Source organism: Lathamus discolor, chromosome 3 (assembly GCF_037157495.1).
Source record: "Lathamus discolor isolate bLatDis1 chromosome 3, bLatDis1.hap1, whole genome shotgun sequence".
Lineage (NCBI taxonomy): Eukaryota > Metazoa > Chordata > Aves > Psittaciformes > Psittacidae > Lathamus > Lathamus discolor.
This window is the reverse complement of record NC_088886.1, coordinates 95876694-95894793: the sequence shown is the minus strand read 5'-3', so window position 1 is coordinate 95894793 and position 18100 is coordinate 95876694. Positions and strand designations below refer to the sequence as shown.

The following is an 18100-nucleotide window of genomic DNA, read 5'->3' as shown; positions in this document are numbered from 1 at the left end:
CATTGAATAGGTAGCTTAATTTCTGTGGTTACCTACAGGGTATACATATGTTTATAGGATTTTTTTTTTTAATAATGCTAGTACTACTTCAGCAATATATGTGATTGATGTTAGACTTGTAGAACAAATTCTCACCATAGCTTTGAGACTGACCTAATAGTTATCCTTTAGTATAAATTCATACACTGAACGTTTTGCATGAATATGAATTTATGATTACAGGCTCAATATGAACGTGTGTTAATGGGTCTCGTAAGTGTAACACTTCAACTGAGAGTTAAACTGCGCTTCAAGCTAATGTCATTTTAATGACTGTGGTGGACAGATGGTGTCTACTTTCAATAATTTCATCCTAAAGTCTAATTAAATCAATACTTGGGGGTTTAGAGTTTCTGTTAAGGATGTGGACATTTCAAATTGAGTTTTAGTGAAGCTAACTAAGGTTGTATTTTAAAAGAGTAACACTGGTGGTAATATGCCTGTAACACGGTATTAATGGTGTACTACTTGCAGCACCCTAAAGCAGTGAATTAAAAAAAACTTAAAAGACATCCCTGCAGGTGTGACTTGAATATTTGTTTACATCGTAGGAATCTGGCTTTTGATTGTTGTAAAAGTCTCTCGGTCAAGTAAAGTTTTTTCTGGTTTTGTTTTCCCCAGGAGTACTTCTCTGGAGAAAGGAGAAAAATAGGAATTAAAATTGAAGTCCTTATCACTCAGCAGCCCACATGTAATTGGATTGCTAAAAACCACCTTCATATTATACACGCACTGCCTAAAAGTCTCTGAATCAGAAGTGGCTGGCATTTCTTTTTAATTTTTTTTTTAACAACCCTCACCACTGCAGTAGTGTGAAACCATTTTCAGTTTGTTTCACTTGCCAGCTGCATTTCAGTTCCAGCATCTGTGTTGCTGTTTTTGAAGCAAGAATTCTGATTGATTTGCAAGCTGTGCTTACAGTGAAGCTGTTTGGGAGAGGATGAGGTGGGGAGAGAGAAGGGTGATCTGTGCAGTACCTGAGCAAATCTGATATGAGAATAAACAGAGTTAAATGAAAAAGCAGTTGTTTTTCTTTGGGTTTGGTTGTGTTTGTTGTGTTTTTTTTTCATTGCCTGTGGACTTACGAGACACCTAGGAGATGACGCAGGGACAGCTGTCAGAAGCTTCATTTTGAAAATACAAGGTTCAATGGCGCAAAGATTGCGTGACTGTGTAGGAGAGGAACAGTTCGATTTAGAGTCTTAGAAGCTTAGTACTTCAAAATAAGAAGGCATGATCCTGCAAATTGTTTCCTGCATGATTTGTGAGGGTTTTTTTTCCCTAATAAATACATGAAGGTATCATGTGCAAGGACCGTGTGTACTATATATAATCTCTGTTGGTCAATTGTTAGACAAGGTAGATTATTTTAGAAAACTTCTCTTCTCCCAATCATTACAATACGCTAAAAAAATAAAACAAGAGTCAGGAATTTTCTTTTGAATGATTTTGTCTTTCAGTTTGTTCATCTTACTGAAAATTCCTTACTGGAGTTTATATTTGATTAATAATTATTTGAACAAAATTTGCGATTGACTTATATCAAGTGACAGTTCTGCTCTGTGGTAACCGTCCTGCTCAGAAGAGAGGTACATGCATGCTCATTACTTCTTTTTGCAGTTTTGGAGATAGACAAAATTGTCTCATTATTAGATGGTATGTTTCAGTATAAAAACTGAAGCTAATGGTGTGAATATGCATGAAGCTAACATGTATTATGTTAGCTTTATACTGAAATGTATCATCTAATAAGATAATTCTGGCAAAGCAGTTTTCGTGGTTGCATCTTAATGTGGTTTCATCTTAATGTGAAACAGTATTTAAATTAAAACATAATATAACCATGTATCAACAGTTGTGTGATATTATTTTTTTATTGGATATTAATTTCCTAGACTTTTCATTCTCTTTAGGAACTGATGTTTGACTTTATATTCTTTTTCCATGCTAGGCCTAGTCCAAAACCAAATCATGATTATGAAAGGCTGAAGATACAATGCATGAAGGCCATGTCAGACCTACAGTCTCTGCAGAATCAACACACCAAGACACTTAAAAGGTGTGAAGAAGCAGCAAAAGAGGCAGATTTTTATCAGTAAGTATGCGTAAAGCTGTACAAGGTAAGAATTTACCAGTCTGTGCTAGGTCATAAAGTATTAGAGCACGGTAATCAAGTATTTTGTTTAGGTTTTTCCACTTTAATTGCAAGATTAATGTTTGCCCGAATCAGATAATATATTCCTGGGCTATTTGAAATTATAAAGTATGGATTGCTTGTTTTACTTTTAGGAATTTGAGATAAGAAATCCCTGATGTCTCGATGGGATCAACAAGGAAAGCTTACTTACTGTCTTGCAATTACAGTCCAATAGTTTTACTGTCAGGAAAGATAATGTAATGTCTTACTTAATGTACACAACTCTTTTGTGATAGCTCTCATGCTGATTTGTGTAAATTTTAATACAGCTTTAGATCAATAGTAAGCATTTATGAAAATGCAATAAAATAGAGAGGAAATGGTGAATACTTCTAGAATGTGTTTCTGTTTAAAAATCAGTTGTTGATGCAAGTAGGAACATGTTTCTCCTTAAAGGAAGACAGCTCTGAAATTGAAATGCCGATAAATTTTTAGTAAGAAGTTTATTTCACTTAAATCTACACTATAAAGTACGACTAGTATTTAATGACAGCATATGTTTTCGTGGGGGTGCTGCTAGCTCTTACACAGTGCTTATGCCCACAACTTTTCAAGCCTGCCAAGATAGGCACTGTTTCCTTACGGTCTTCTTCCAAAACCTGAAAATAGTATTAAAGGTTGTAGACAACCTTTGATAGCTTTTTACCTGCCTGGATGTAGTTGAAACATACCTAGTGTGTTTTTGTTGCTTGTGGGGTTTTTTGTTTGTGTTTTGGTTTTTTTCTTAAAAAACCCAGTAGCATACAAGGAGATTCTTGTAGTTTTCATCTGTAATTTGGCTAGTTGCTGCTCAGCCAAGGGGCCCAAGGGAAAGTGGAGGTGATTAATGGGATAATTCCTATTGTCTCCATGATCATATTGCACTTGCATTACACCATTTCTGTTTGTTCATCTGCTTGCTTTTTTAATGGCTATGAAATGGCATTGATGGGTAGCATAAATCCATCATCTCTTCTAACACAGTGTAAGAGTGCGGTGTACTTATGTATATTTTCATACTTATGTTCCTGTTAGTTTCTGATGTATATTTTCACCTGGTGTTTGGTGTACTTAAATATGCAAAATTGAGTTAGTTTGACCTGCTTTCTAGGTATGAAACACATGCTTGAAAGTACTTAGTCCAGGACTTTGTCTCTGCAAGTTGGCCCCTAAGACCATTCTTTTGTGTGCCGTGACAGCACATTGCACAGTCGGCTGCTGAGTGACCAGTCGCAGCTGAAGGAGGACATGGATACCTTGAAGAGGAAAAACACACAGTTGGTACGAGAACATAATCATCTCCAGCAGTCGTGTGAGGAAATGAAGAGACTTCACGATGAGGATCAGAAGGAGATAATGGACTTGCGCAGCCAGCAGCAGCAGGTAAGCTATAGCTTGTAGTGTACATGCTAGAAGAGATCATGAACTGTTCCCTCTGATAAATAACTCGGTAAAATCAAATGCACGGTGTCGCTGCCTTCTGTGTATTACTGATTCTGAAACATCTGCCTTAAATTTTACAGCACTAGGGGAGAAAATAAGATCTTGCATACGAATTTATTTTCTGTGTCTAGCTGGGAAAGAGGGCAAGAGATATAGCATATTAGATGGTATTAAACAATTTTGATGCAGAGATGAAAAAACTCTGCACAAGGGAGTTTGTGTATGCATGATGGCATTTTAAGTGGGTGGAGAGGCATCAAAAACCTAGCTTGAAGTTGCAAAGTGATTGAAAGGTGACTATTTCCGTAGAGTGTTTTGTGGGACAGGGCTAGCTTTAAACTTGCATGCTATTGTTTTTGTTTTTTTTTTAAAGAATCACAATTAGAAAAAGAGTGATAGAGACTTGTTTTTAAATCATTATTCTAGTGACATTGTAAAGGTTAGGGGAATGACTGAGCTAAGTTTGGTTATTTAGACTTACAGACACTATTCAGTTAGAACAAAGCTACAGGTTAATGAATGTTTTTGAACTTCAGACAAGAAAAGACAAACTTTTCAGGACTGGAAGAGGTGGACATATCAGAACTACATAACAAGCTGTCTCCAGGCCAGCGTTGTCACATGTTCTTAAGAAAGATGATCAATAGTAAGGAGCAACTGGTCATATCATGGTTCACCTACTGAAAAGTCTGGTAATTTAGTTAGAATAGTCACAGTAACGTGGAATGGTTAAACAGAATATCTTGGTTAACTGTGTAGGCTGATTTACAGGTCAAACTTGCAAGTCAAACATTAGGCTTCAGAAACAAAACAAAAATAATTATTTGCTAGGGTAGGAAGGGCAAAGGTCATAGCAAGCTGAATATGCTGAGTGACACTTTCGGAGGTGCTTGAGGGCAGTGCAAAGAGGAGTGAAGATTTGTATTTCCTTTTGATCCCTTCATCTAACACTTACCTTGAGAATTCTGCTGTAAAATGATTTAGTGGCTTGGTTTAGAAGATGGCAGAAATGGTTTGCTGTGTAAACCTGGGCATTCATTCTTCTGTGCCTCAGTTTCTGGGTCTGTAAAGCAGGAATGTAAAACCTCTAAGAGAATTCTGTTATATTTTGAGGTTCCGGTCTGAAGTTTGAAACTATCTGGCAGCATGGAAGGAGGCTGAAGTGTCATTGTCAGTATTTATTTAAAGAAATTCAGTCTCGTGTCAACATCATGATTAAACTTTTAAAGAAGACTTGTACATGCCACTTGGTGAGAAAGTTGTCTAACTCCAGTTCTCAGCATGTCACAGTGAATCATAGTGTCTTGAAGGGGCGCCAAGAGTCTTTATCTTGTCTGTGTCATTTCTCATCTGTATTAATCTAACTCTGTGTTGATCCCTCTGACGAGTTGTTTCGTTTTAAGGCTGTAGCAAAACACAACATCTCGGTGGCTTCAGAGAGCAAAAACGCTTAATCGGGTTATTCTTCATGTGGGATTGTCATGGATTTGCTAGGAAGCAGCTGACCAGCCATTAGTTTCTCTGCTTGTGTATGAAGTTTCTTGTTGCCATGGCTGTCTTCCTTGGTCCAGCTGGGACTATTTGCTTTTTCTCAGACTGGGATTTTGAATGGGACACCTTCATTATTGCACTGCTTCCTGTTTATGGTGTTTTTGTCTTCCTCCGTCAAACCTCTGTTAGCAAGCTTATGCTGAATTTCATCCAATTTCTCATATATTCATTGGGGTTTTTTTTCTTTAATTATTTTGTGTGGTTTAAGAAAAAAAAAAAAAAAACAAAGCCAAAAACATTCCACTGCTTCAGGCAGTGAGAAGTGGCTTGTTTGTGTTTGGATTCTCAAATCTTGGTTCTCAAACCTGTTCTCAAATTGCTTTGGGAAATAGTCTTCAGGAAAACTGCTCTCTTGACCTGGTTTAAAACAGCGTCTGTTTACACTTCACATATGCCTACAGTTATCACGTTTAGCCTATCTGAAATGGTTCAGTGAAGCATGCCAGCTAATCGTGGGTCCCTACTCTGTGCGGGTTATGCTGCTGAGTCCACTGAGGATAGGGATGTATGCGGAAATTGCCATGCCCATGAGACTAGCCAAAGTGCAGCCTTGTTCCAGGACAGTGTTATGAACAGTAACGCGCCCGTTTTATGTGTCTTGGTTAGTTAAAGGAGACCACTGTTAGGTGGAAGAACTTTCTCTCTCTCACATTGCCTGTGTAGAGAAGTATTTTCCTGAAGGCAAGCAGGCGGTCTCGTTCAGTCTTCTTTCCTTCTGGTCTGCAGGCATCCATGTTCTTCCATGTTCAGGAACTGGTTCTTACTTTGAATTTAAGGTATAGAAGAAGATGAGGAGCTGATCTGTACCCACAGGGTTGTTGCTATGTGTTCGGTTTCAACATTTTATAGAGCTTATGGTTTCTGTCCTATTCTTCCAAATCTTTTAATGCTGTTTATTTTCAGCTAGTTGGAGACGTAACTTTGTAGGCTGATGTTAAGATTATATAAATTCTTGTCACATCTTTGCACAGAGCATTCCTGTTTTTTTCCTGGCACTCTATCAAGGCCAAATTTTAATTTAGAAAACAGAAACAGGAAAAAATGAGCATTAGCATTAAAGGGTGGGAGCAAGAAAAGGTAAAGCCTCATTTCAGGTACTTTTTTTTGCCTTTAAGAAGGAAGAAGGGAGAGATTTGTTGAAGCTCATTAGGGGTTTCTGTTGTTATTGCTGGTCATTCATGATCAATGCTGCTATTTACAATAAGATTTGTATGCCGATGGAAATTAGTTTGTAACAGAGATTCAGGTCAAAATTTATTAATGATTAAATGAATTTTCCTCTTCCTGTTCATATTTTATGGATAGCTTTTGAGACACAAACCTCTGTGGGTAGTTCTCAGATGAAATATTGTATGAATATTAAAATATATGCCTGCGTGTATGACATATTTAGCGTAGATTTTATTCTCCTGAAGTTTTAAATTATTTAATTCGTTCATCGAGAATGCAGGCAACCTGTCATGAATGCCACCTCGTGGTCACGTCCTAAATTACCGCTATCATTTTGGTCATCAAATAACGATCCCCTTTTTGCTGAAACTGCCAAGTACTTTGAAAACAACGTGAGTTTAATAGCTGCTGTTAGCAATTACCATTAGAGAGATATTTTAATAAACTTGTGCACTCTAAGTTGTGGTGGAGCAGATGTTTTTTAATCCAGTTAACGTTAAGTAGATGTAGTGTGCTTAGAGTAACATAGTGCTTAGAAAAGGCTCAGTGTTTCTTCAGTCGTTGAAAAGAATGATCATTAAAATGCATTAATATATTTTTGCTCTGATGTTGTTTCTTACATGTATTTAAAATCAAATTTATTGGACTGATTAAAACCAGAGTTTATTATAACATTTTGGGCATTTTTTTTAGGTTATGAAGCAAAATGGATCCTCAGAGATATTAAATAAACTTTATGATACAGCAATGGACAAACTAGAGGGTGTGAAGAAGGATTATGATGCTCTAAGGAAACGGTACAATGAGAAGATCGCAAGTCACAATACGGATCTGAGCCGTCTAGAACAGGCCGAGGAGGAGAACAGACGTCTTCAGAAACAAATTGACATGTTAATGAAGCAAAGGGACACAGCAATACATTTTCAGCAGCAATATTCGTCCTCTCTTAGAAGGTATAATCAGGTTTTTTGAGGGATTCTGTGAAGGCAGTGTCAATTCTAATGTAGCATTTTACTTTCTCCATTGTAGAATTAGAGATACTTTTCTAACCTTTTTTCCTTAAAGTTTTCTCTGGTGTGTGTTATCGTGGTGCAATGAGTAAGTATGCATTTCTATGTAAGATTTTTTTGGAAGGACCTAGAATGTGTGATTGGAATGTTTTATTTGAAAAAACAATAATTTTTTCTTGAGAAAAGGATCTTCCAGTTAGGGTTTGGAATTGTATAAGGAATTTTAACCACTGTTTAGTTGATGTGAGAAAGGGATAGTCTGCCTTTCAAGATACATTTATTCTTAGGTTTAGACACAGGAGTCAAATACAGCATAAGTTTTGTTGAATGTCAGACTTCGTGTTCCAAACAAACACCTTAATAGGTGGTGACCGCAGCAACATATATGTCTTTATTTAGGTATTAAAGAAAGTCAGTAAGAGAATATAATGTCTAAAAGGCATTTAGGAAATGAAAATGTTATCAAGCATAAGTTACCTTCTCATGATACTGGAATTGCAGACTGTGTGGGACTCTGAGACAGAGCTTTGGGCTGGCAGCAGAGTTCAGTGGATGTAGATGTCTGGAAGTCTTGCTTCATTGAGAAGGCACTGCTTCTACAAGTAGCGTAAGTGCCAAAACAGAAGGGCACAGAGACTATGTCACACCATCTCTCTCCTTGATATTAAGCCTATACAGTTACCCATATGGAGTAGGAAGAATGCTAATGTATGCAAGGACTCCAAAGAGCATCTGTGGGCATGTTGAGAATGTTTTTACTGATATAAGTTAAGGATAATACACAACTCCCACAGACCTAAGCCAAAAGATGTTTTTTTAAAACACATTCATAGACTTGTAGTAATTAAAAAAGATGAGATTGTACATAGATAGTAATGTATACACAAAAAGTATGTACCTAGTTATGATACATCTGATTAAGTTATAGGAGAATATGAGTAATAAGAGAATAAGTTACGTAAGTTAAACTGCCATGGATTTCCCGGAGTGAGGGAAAGCCTAACGTATACTACAGGAAACACTGCAACCTTCTAATACGTACAGAAGCTTAGCGTATTTGTGTATTGAATTGTGACTTAGGTCTTCTTCTTGAGAGGAAGGTGTGGTTTGATAATGATTAGAAGTTGGTTTTAAGAATTTCATGGAAGATACTCATGTTCCTGTGCATCCATGATCCAACTAAAACATAACTGAACATAAGGAACTTTTGCATTCTATTCAGTTGGCTTTGGGTCTGGACTGCTTTTAACTTGCTTGTATTTATAGAAGCCTTTATTTGTCATACGTTTTTACCCTTTCCTTATAACCAAAGCCATATTTCTCTGGGTGACTGATGAGGAATTTTTAAAATGCTTTTCAGGTATGTATACTTTTCAGAATGTGAGTTAATAAACTCGCAGTTTGAGGATTAATGGGTCATAAATCGCCACGCTAATTTTTTAATTAATACAAAGTTTAAACAGTCAAAATAGGTTTTAAAGTGGGCAGGAGGAGTAAGACTCCCGTGGTGGTCTGGGTCTCATTTGAGTTAATCTTTGTCCCTAAAAAATATTGGAGAAGTGTTCGGTCTTTTTAATTTTGTCTATAATGTTGTCACTGTAATGCACAGCATATGAATACTGCGAGGACGATTTAGGTAGTGATTTGTTTGCAGATTACAAATTAGCTGTGTCAGTTATCTAATTCCTATGTGCTAAACCTTACGCTACGTGTGTGCTGCGGCATATTGCATGTGGGCTGCGGCACTTGCATAGATCTGCCAGTAGTTTGCAATTGTGGTGAAGACAAAGCAGGTAGTCTTGGTAGGGTTCTTTTCAGAACTTTTTGTTAAACTATGCTTGCTGCTACAGATCCATCCAACTTTGCTACTCATGCTATCCTGTATTCTACACTTGTTATAAGTGGGCCTTCTCTACAGAAGGCATCTGCAAAAATGTGATCCATTTGCTTGTAATTCCTCCCTAGGAAGCAATGCAAGGTCAAGCAGGACCAAGGTATTTCAGCTGTCAGGTTTTCACAATTATCAGTACTTGATACATACTTCTATAGACAAACACTTCCCTTTCTCTCTCTGGTTACTTCCCCATGCAATATGCTTGTTATGTTGGGGTTTTTTTTTATTTTCTTTTCCCATGTTCTTCCTTACTGATGATAGTTTTTTGGGTTTGTTTTTTTTTTTTTTCTTGGCAAACATTGCATTAAGTCTTTGCTCCTCCCCTCTCCCTTTTATCTTCCTGGTCTTGTCCTTGACTTTGAACTCCAAAAAATTTGTGAATGTACTGTGGCTATGAGGTTCTTTGGCATAGTCTTTTTAGATTTCTGATAAATCCTTGTGTATTTCTCCGATAGTATAATCTTGCCTTCATGCTCTCTGTTCTGAAAAGAAAAACATAAATCCGTATTGTAACGTGTTAGATCTTCTGTACTGTCAGACAGATGATCTCTTAAATTGAAGAATTCCCCAAAAGGAGCAAGGTGATAGTCTTGAAATTACTGGCACATGCTTCAGTAAAGCTATGGCAATGCTTTGAATACACTGAGGCTTTCAAGGAAGTATTTGAAATTGAGTTTACAACTCTCCCTTGGGAAAGGTTAGGCAACATGCTGGATTAGACAAGAAATGTGACTTTAAACAGCATGAGGGGTATGTGCGAAATTTGGATAACCCTAAAAGTCCATCAGCTTAGGTACAGTGTTTCTCTCAATGGCATTTACCTGCGAGATTTTGGAAAAAGCATTCAGGGAAATTTTAGCTTCCAGTTGTGGAAGCTAAACACTGCTCTCAGGCGAAGTTCTTTTTCAGACATAATCCTGAATTTGTGTGTGGAATTATATTTCCACTTTTAAGAATGCTTGGTCAATATAAACACTAAAGTTACTACTTACAAATTAAACTTTTCAGGTCCTTTTTTGATTGTGCCATACTTCAGTAGATTGTAGTTATAAAATACATGTGTTTTCATCTGTGTTAACTGTCAAATAGTTTTTAAAAATGTGAAGATACTTTGCATTTCAGTTTTACTGGATTAAGCTACTGATGAAAACGAAGAGTAATGTCTGAATTACCTGGTTTTTAGTTCCATTGTCTGCATTTTTACTGTAATCACATTTTTTTTTCTCCTCTAACCTATCCATTACCAATCTTGTGGCATATTTGAGCTTGTTTAAGTTGTTCTGTTTGTTTTCCAGTTTCTGCATTTGTTTCCCTTCTTCCACATGCCTGAGAATGTATGCTGGGAGAAGGAGTTAAATTCTATGATGAGCAGAGCTGAACACCATGAATGAAGTTAAACTCGTGCTGTTAAATAATAGCAACGTTTTGTGTTCTTTTTAGAGTAACTTATTCAGCATTTACGTTTTACAATTAAACTAATTCTAAATTATTCCTAACAGTTTTTCTATTTCAGTTCCTTAAAGAGGTTCTCTAATATTCATGAAGGCTTACTAATATTCCTGAAGCAATAACTAGTCTCAACTTCTGTTTTGCAGCACTGAGGATACATTGTCTAAGAAGTCCTCTCCATTTTTATTTTACCAATGGATACATTTGGTTATCCAGCCAAATCCTTAATGTATGAAAAAGGAAAATGAGGAAAAAGTATCTTACTGGCATTTCTGTTTGGTTTTAGATTTGAATCAGTACAGCAGGAACTAAACAATGCCACAGCACAAAACAAAGAGTTGCAAAGAGAAATGGAGCGATTACAGTCAGAGGTGACAAGGTTCAAAACAATGCAGCTGAAAGCAGCAAAGGATGCAGAAAAATACAAGGAAGAAAGGGATTCAGTTTTCAATGAATACCGCCTTATAATGAGTGAAAGAGATCAAGTAATCAAAGAGGTAGATAAGCTTCAAACAGAGCTGGAGCTTGCAGAATCCAAACTGAAGAACACTTCTTCTGAGAAGCGAGTGGCTAGTGAAGAGATGGAAGCTTTAAGACAGGTACTAATCTATTTTTCAGTGGGGAAGGGAAATGAGTATACATTGTTGACACTAGAATCAGAAATGTATGACTAATGGTTAATGGCTAACAGAAATGCACTGCAAAGAGGAAATTCTATACCTATGTTTTCCTACAGCAGTCCTTTTCACTGTCAATCTAGTAAGCTTCTATGTTTGAGTAGTGTACCTGTCAGCTGAAATTTGCTATTCCCTTGATTTAAGCCTGTTTTTCTGATTATAAATCCTTCCTTTACTGTGTTAGTCTTCTATGCCTTCTCATGTAATGCTTTTTGTAACAATACAGCTCTAAATATTCTTTTTTTTTTTTAACTTCTAACCTCTACAGGAACCACTGGATACTATCTACTATGACTTAAGACGGTATATAATAAAGTAGTCTCAAATATTTGTGCAAAGCCTGTGCTGACATGCATGTTCTTACTCAATTGCCCTCCTTCTGCCTTTGAGTTAAAGAGGATATTTTGAAGATATTTCACTAGGACTCAGGCATGCCTTAAAGTGTGTGAAACCAGAACTTTGTCTTTTTCAGCAATATGTTCTTGAAATGCTCGTCTCGCAACCTTGTTATAATGATGCTGTTAAGATTTCCAAAACACAATTTGCTTCTCGGTTTCATTTCAGCTGACATGCATTCATTTGACCCTTTGGTTTACAAATACTTACTTTAGCATGAAATAGATACAAGCAAACGTATCCCATTGCCTATAAATCTCATTTTACCTTTTTCACAGCATTACATCTGAACAAAGTGCCCTTTTATGAAAAGTTAAGGTGTGAAGCTTTTTCTAAATAACCCTATGATTGATGGACGTAATGTGGATTGTGACACATTAAAAATAACTAATTTCTGGATTTAAGCATTCATAGTTGTCGTGGTTTAAACCCAACCACAAACCTCGTTCACTCACGCACCCCCCTTCTTGCCCTCCCCCTGCTCCTGGAGGGATGGAGAGGAGAATCGAAAAGAGTGCAACTCCCACTGGTTGGGATAAGAACAGTTTAGTAACTAAGGTATAACACAAATCACTACTGCTACCACCAGTAATAATAATGATAAAGGAAATAATAAGGGTAGAGAATACAGCACCTCAGCACCAGCCAACAGATAACTTGCCCCACTCCCCCCAGCCGAGCCCCGACCGATACCTCGTCCAACCCGCAGTCCCAGCCCTTCCGGGTAACTCCCTGTTACATCCTGGGCATGATGTGCTGTGGTATGGAATACCTCTTTGGTCAGTTTGGGTCAGGTGTCCTGTCTCTGCTTCCTCCCGGCCTCCCCTCCTCCCTGGCAGAGCATGAGGCTCAGAAAGTCCTTGGCCAGACCAAACATTTGAGCAGCAACTAAAAACATCAGCATTATCAGCTCTCTTCCCAGGCCAAAAAATGAAAACATAGCACTGCACTAGCTACTAAGAAGGAGAAAAATGACTGCTACTGCTGAACCCAGGACAATAGTTTGCAACCCTGCATATTTGTCAGCTAAGTAATTTAGGTCTTCAGCGAGTGAGATCTTAATGCCTTTTTTCATACCTGTTCTGCTTTCATCAGAGCCGTTAATTCACTGTTGATTTCAGTGGAAACAGTGTAGCTAATAAGGAATACTGATGGAACACAATTAGTTGTTCTTGCTCCAGTTTATTAGATCTGTCATTGTGGCATTATGAGTAATTTGACAAAATATTTTATGGGGCAGGAAATTAAAATATTAAATACATGGGGAATTCTTCCTACATATATGATTTGAAGGAGCGCTTGAATAGGAACCAGTAAGAGGCTAGGACCTCATCAGTGAGGTGCTTGCAGGGCACAGATATGCATTTTTCATCACCGAGGACTGGCACATCAGAAAGTAGAAATGATCTTTTCTGTAATGTACTAAAAGATGTAAAATAGTGTAAATTTTGTTCCTATTTTCTTTTCCTGTTACTATGACTCTTCTGCATGTGAGCAGGTATGTTCCTGTGTTGCGTAGTACTGACTCTTAGCAGCTGCATTCAGTGCGTCAGAGATTTCATAGCTCTGGCAAGGCAAATGTTAGAAAGATTTAAAAAAAATACTGATCAAGTGATGCAATCACTTGAAATAGTACACTGAAAGGTGCCCTTACTTAAGTGGGAGTGATCCTGTTGGTGAAGAGCTGGTCTGGTGCTTGCTAAAATGTAACTTAATGGTTTTTGCTTTCCTTGTGATGTATAGCAGCTTTAAGTGCCCTTATAGTCCATTGACTCATTGAAACAGCACTGAATCTATTCAGGTCATTTAAAAATGTTAACTTCTTCTCTGAAGCTTATGTTTGCTAGCATACCTTTTGTGTCCCAAAGAAATGTAAAAGCAACTGAAATGGGTGAAATGGGGGAATAGTTGATTTTTTTTTTTAAGCATTATGTTGTGAGCAGTTACTGATGAGGTCAGTCAATTTCCTATTTATTTCAGCTTTATTGGTCACACGTGCCCAAACATAATGGATTAATTTACATCCAAAATATACTAAGTGCCTGGCATTTACGGATGGTAGAAGGAATCTCAGGATGTTGCACTATGGATAATTTTGGATTAAGTTCTCAGGAGTTTGGCCACTCAAACATGGAGATTTCCCTCTCTACTTTCCTCAGTGGTGTTTTTGTTTGGCATAATCTTTTGCTCCAGCAATTGCTTAGAATGTCATGTTTCATCTTAGTGATAATCAGCTTTCTCCTCTGTTTAATAAACCTATTTTATTTTATCCTTATTGCATTATACTCAGATGCAAGAACTTCTTTAAAACGTAAGAATTCTTCACAAATTCAGAATTGTTCTTCAAACCAAACCACTCTAATGTTTCCAAACAGAAGCTGTTCTAGTCAGTGCCAAATGGCATATTGCCCTGTGTTGTCATGTTGTAATTTTGTGCAAATGTCACAGGAGAAAGAGGTGAAATTTTACTACTGACCACTGGAGGCAATGGCTGCTCTTATTCAGGTAGTTTTTAATTGAGCATGCTGGAATAAACGGTGGCAATACATATTTTTTCCAGTCACCTTAAAGTAATGTAAATTCTTGTTTAATGAAGGGCTTGCTGAGAACTTTCCCTCTGCCTTGATACTTCATGACTTTCATCTCAGCTGCATGTGAGAAAAGAGTTTAATATATTTGTGTAAATTTTATACACACATTTGAATGCATATTTAATACATACTATAGTTAAGCTGTGCAAAATGTTGCTTCCAATACTAAAACTTGCCTGCACCAAAAGATGGGTCAGGGATTTCTCTCTTCAGAGGTACTGAGCAATGGAAGCTCTTACTGATGTTGAAGGAGTTTGAGTGCTCTGCTAATTGACAATCAGTGATATGTTTAAAGTTCATCAAGTGAGTTGTTAATCCTAGTGCCTTTCTGTTACTCTACAGCAAAAATAGCAATATCATCGCAGAACTGTTTTAACAGCCTGCGTAGCCTTAGTAAGATGCTGATTGCAAAACCAGTTATGTTAGTACAGCAAAATGCAATTGCCATCTGTGTTTTAAATACTCTTTGCAAATTGTAGAGGAAAATAGAATGTAAATCAGTTTATGAAATTTTTTACTATCTTAAAGTATTTGGACCTTTTCTTTCTTTTGCTTTTGAGATGTCAGCTGTGTCTGGCAATCTTTTTGAGATTAAAATATCAATAATTTCCAGCTAGGAGTGCCTATATGCTGAAGGACTTTTTTGTAGGCGTTGGCTGAATGCTTCTAGAGAGTTGGACCATTGAAAAATCTAGTGGTGTGAACTTCAGCTGTTTCAATACCTCATTTTTCCAATAGGAAGTCTAAACTATTTCAAAAGGATAGATTGTATTTTAGAGCTACATTTTCCTCTTCTTTTTTATCATGATGCAGTTAAATTCCACATTTAATAAGATGTACTGTCATTCTGGTTTATGGCAAACTACTGAACAACATACTGAACATGCTGTGGTTTGCACATTAGTGTTTACTGGCATATGACTTGAATGTCCCTTTGTCATGGTTTAACCCCAGCCGGCAACAAAGTGCCAAGCACCTGCTTGCTCACTCTTCTTCCCCCACACCACCCGTAGGATGGGGAGGAGAATCAGAAAAAAGTAAAAAAAAAGTAAAACCCAAAAGTTGAGGTAAAGACAGTTAAAAAATTTAAACCAAGTAAAATTAACAATAATAATATAACAATACTAATAGTAAAAAGAGAGAAAGAGGAATAAAATTCAGGAAACACAAGTGATGGACAGCACAATTGCTCACCATCTGCTGACTGATACCCAGCCTGACCTGAGCACTGATTGGTCCCTTCTGGGTGACTCCTCCCAGTTTATGTATTGGGCATGACATGCTGTGGTATAGAATACCACTTTGGTTAGTTTGAGTTAGGTGTCCTGGTTATGCTCCCTCCCAGCTTCTTGTGCCCCTCCTCATTGGCAGAGCATGGAAAATTGTGAAGTCCTTGACTTAGCATAAGCACTACTTAGCAACAACTGAAACATCAGTATGTTATGAATGTTGTTCTCTAACTAAATCCAAAACACAACACTGTATGAGCTACTAAGAAGAAAATTAACTCTATCCCTGCTGAAACCAGGATACTTTTTAAAACTTCTGAGGGAGGTATAAGATACTTACATAGCTGGGCTGTCTGCATGATTTCAGTCATATAAAACTGAGGCAGTTGCTTAAAAATATTTGCAATGTATTCTTATCTGTTGTCATACTTGCATCCTTTTGTTAAAACACCACGTCTTGACTGGTTAATAACCTTCCCTTATTCAGTTTCCACAAAACTGAGTGCTCCCAGGTCCTTACTTACTTTTGACTTAGCACTGTGCTAATGTGATGTTGTGATATCTTTAATAACAGATTTAATATTCTTTACTAGTACTTAACTCGTATGTAATGTGAGCACAGTCCTGTTCTGCTCCCATTTTTCAGAACATTAGTGGTAAACGCTCTAGGGTTTTAAGGTGTCAGTGTATATCCAGTTGGAAAGAATGATCTGTTTTCTTCTGTACTTAACCTCCTGCAACAATGGATCTTGTTTTAGGAGCTAAACTCAGCTCTAGTAGAAAGAGATCGAGCAATCTGTGAGAGGAATGAGTTGCTGGAAAAATACTGTCATGAAGTGAAGGACAAAGCTGAGGCCCAGAAGGAACTTGACCAAGCTTGTAAGGATATAGAGACAGTGAAGGAAGAAAGAGATGTTGCCAGGAAAGAGAGAACAGAAGCTATCATCCAGAGAGACCATCTACTAAGGGAATATTATCAGGCCCGTCAGGTATTGCAAGTCTTCTTAAATGCCTTTTTCTTTGCTAGCTTAAAAGGGTCAGTAATTTTCAAGAGATACATTAAGGATCTGGGCACATTGGGTGTCTTCCTCCTTTTTCCTAAGTCACTCTACCTACATGTAAATGCATGTACGTTCTTCAAGACATAGTGACAGAACTTGTTTGTAAGAAATACAGTCATGCTTCATATTAATTTTCTGATTGTAAAAATAAATGGCAGATAAAATACTGTGTTCAAGCAGGTGGCTAAGCAGTTTGTTACCTGCTGGTAGGCCTGTTGCTGTCTGTAATGTGTTATTCACGCCTGTGACCTGCTCAGGATGTTAGCTGTTTCTTCCTTTATGATAGTTCATAAATGAAGTTAATTGAAGTGTGATTGTAAATTTTCTATTCTATACATGTTCTTGGTATACATACGCTGTTCTGACAATTTATGTGTCAGTATGAGTAGTAACATTCTTACAATTCTGCACACTTATTGATGCTTGTCGTGTGTACAATACTAAGCATGAATCCACTTACAACTGTAAATGCTTACATATAATGTAGTATGAAAGTGCAAAGTATCAGAACTCTCATGAACTCTTGCTCATGAAATAATACAAAAATATTTAATATTAATCTAGAGAGTTAGGATAGTTTTCATAAAACTTGTATTCTCCTTTATTGAATACCAACCCTTTACCAGTACAAAAAAGAGTTTTTTAGTATTGCCTGCCATACTGATTTGCAAGTTCCAAATGAATGTGTGGGGAAGCAATTCAACTATGCTTTCAGTTGTACTAGAAATTGAAGCTAGAAACTGAAAGAGGGTAGATGTAAATTAGATATTAGGAAGAAATCCTTCACTGAAGCAGTGAGACACTGGAACAGGTTGCCCAGAGAAGCTGTGGCTGCCCCATCCCTTGGAGTGCTCAGGGCTAGACTGGATGGGCCTTTGAGTAACTTGGTCTAGTGGAAGGTGTCCCTGCTTATTCCAAAGGGGTTGTAACTAGGTCCCTTCCAACCCAAACTGCTCTATGATTCTATGAAATAGATCTTTCATTGGTTTTGGTTCTTCATGGCCATCCAGTGGGATTTTGGAAACCTGGTGTTTTCTCAAGGAAGCTGATTAAGTTTGGGTGAGTTTTGCTTTGACTTAGCAGTGGACCTGCTCAGACGCTCACCTTTGGCAGATTGCAAATCAGAATTGACGTTTCAAATATAAATGTCTGTTTGATCTTTTGATCTTCTGTTTGTGTGGGTTTTTTGATTGTCTTACTTCGTGCCAGTGGACCAGAGGAGAAGAAAATGGTCCTTGGAAATGAAAGAGACAGTCAATAGGCCAGACATGACTCTTACTAGCCTTGGTTTGGTCTTGTTTGTTGCAATTTTAATGTTTTCACGTCGAGGTGAGAATGTAACCTGAGGTTTAAGGTTCAGGGCTCTCTCATTTTTTAATATAATTATAACTAATGTAGAGGGGGAAAAAAAAGA

The 18100-nt window shown here is 37.3% G+C and overlaps 1 protein-coding gene across 5 annotated transcripts in view; it reads left to right on the top strand.

Moving 5' to 3' along the window:
* Positions 1–18100, top strand: part of DLG5 (discs large MAGUK scaffold protein 5) — a 114649-nt gene that overhangs the window by 55907 nt on the left and 40642 nt on the right. For 4 of the 5 annotated variants that reach the window (XM_065670702.1, XM_065670703.1, XM_065670701.1 and 1 more), the window contains exons 4-8: positions 1991–2134; positions 3415–3598; positions 7073–7332; positions 11019–11331; positions 16384–16614. In XM_065670702.1, coding sequence (XP_065526774.1) covers positions 1991–2134; positions 3415–3598; positions 7073–7332; positions 11019–11331; positions 16384–16614 — 1132 coding nt within the window. Of the gene's footprint in view, positions 1–1592; positions 1629–1990; positions 2135–3414; positions 3599–7072; positions 7333–11018; positions 11332–16383; positions 16615–18100 lie in introns of those variants that run through there. The other variant, XM_065670705.1, reaches the window with a different exon arrangement.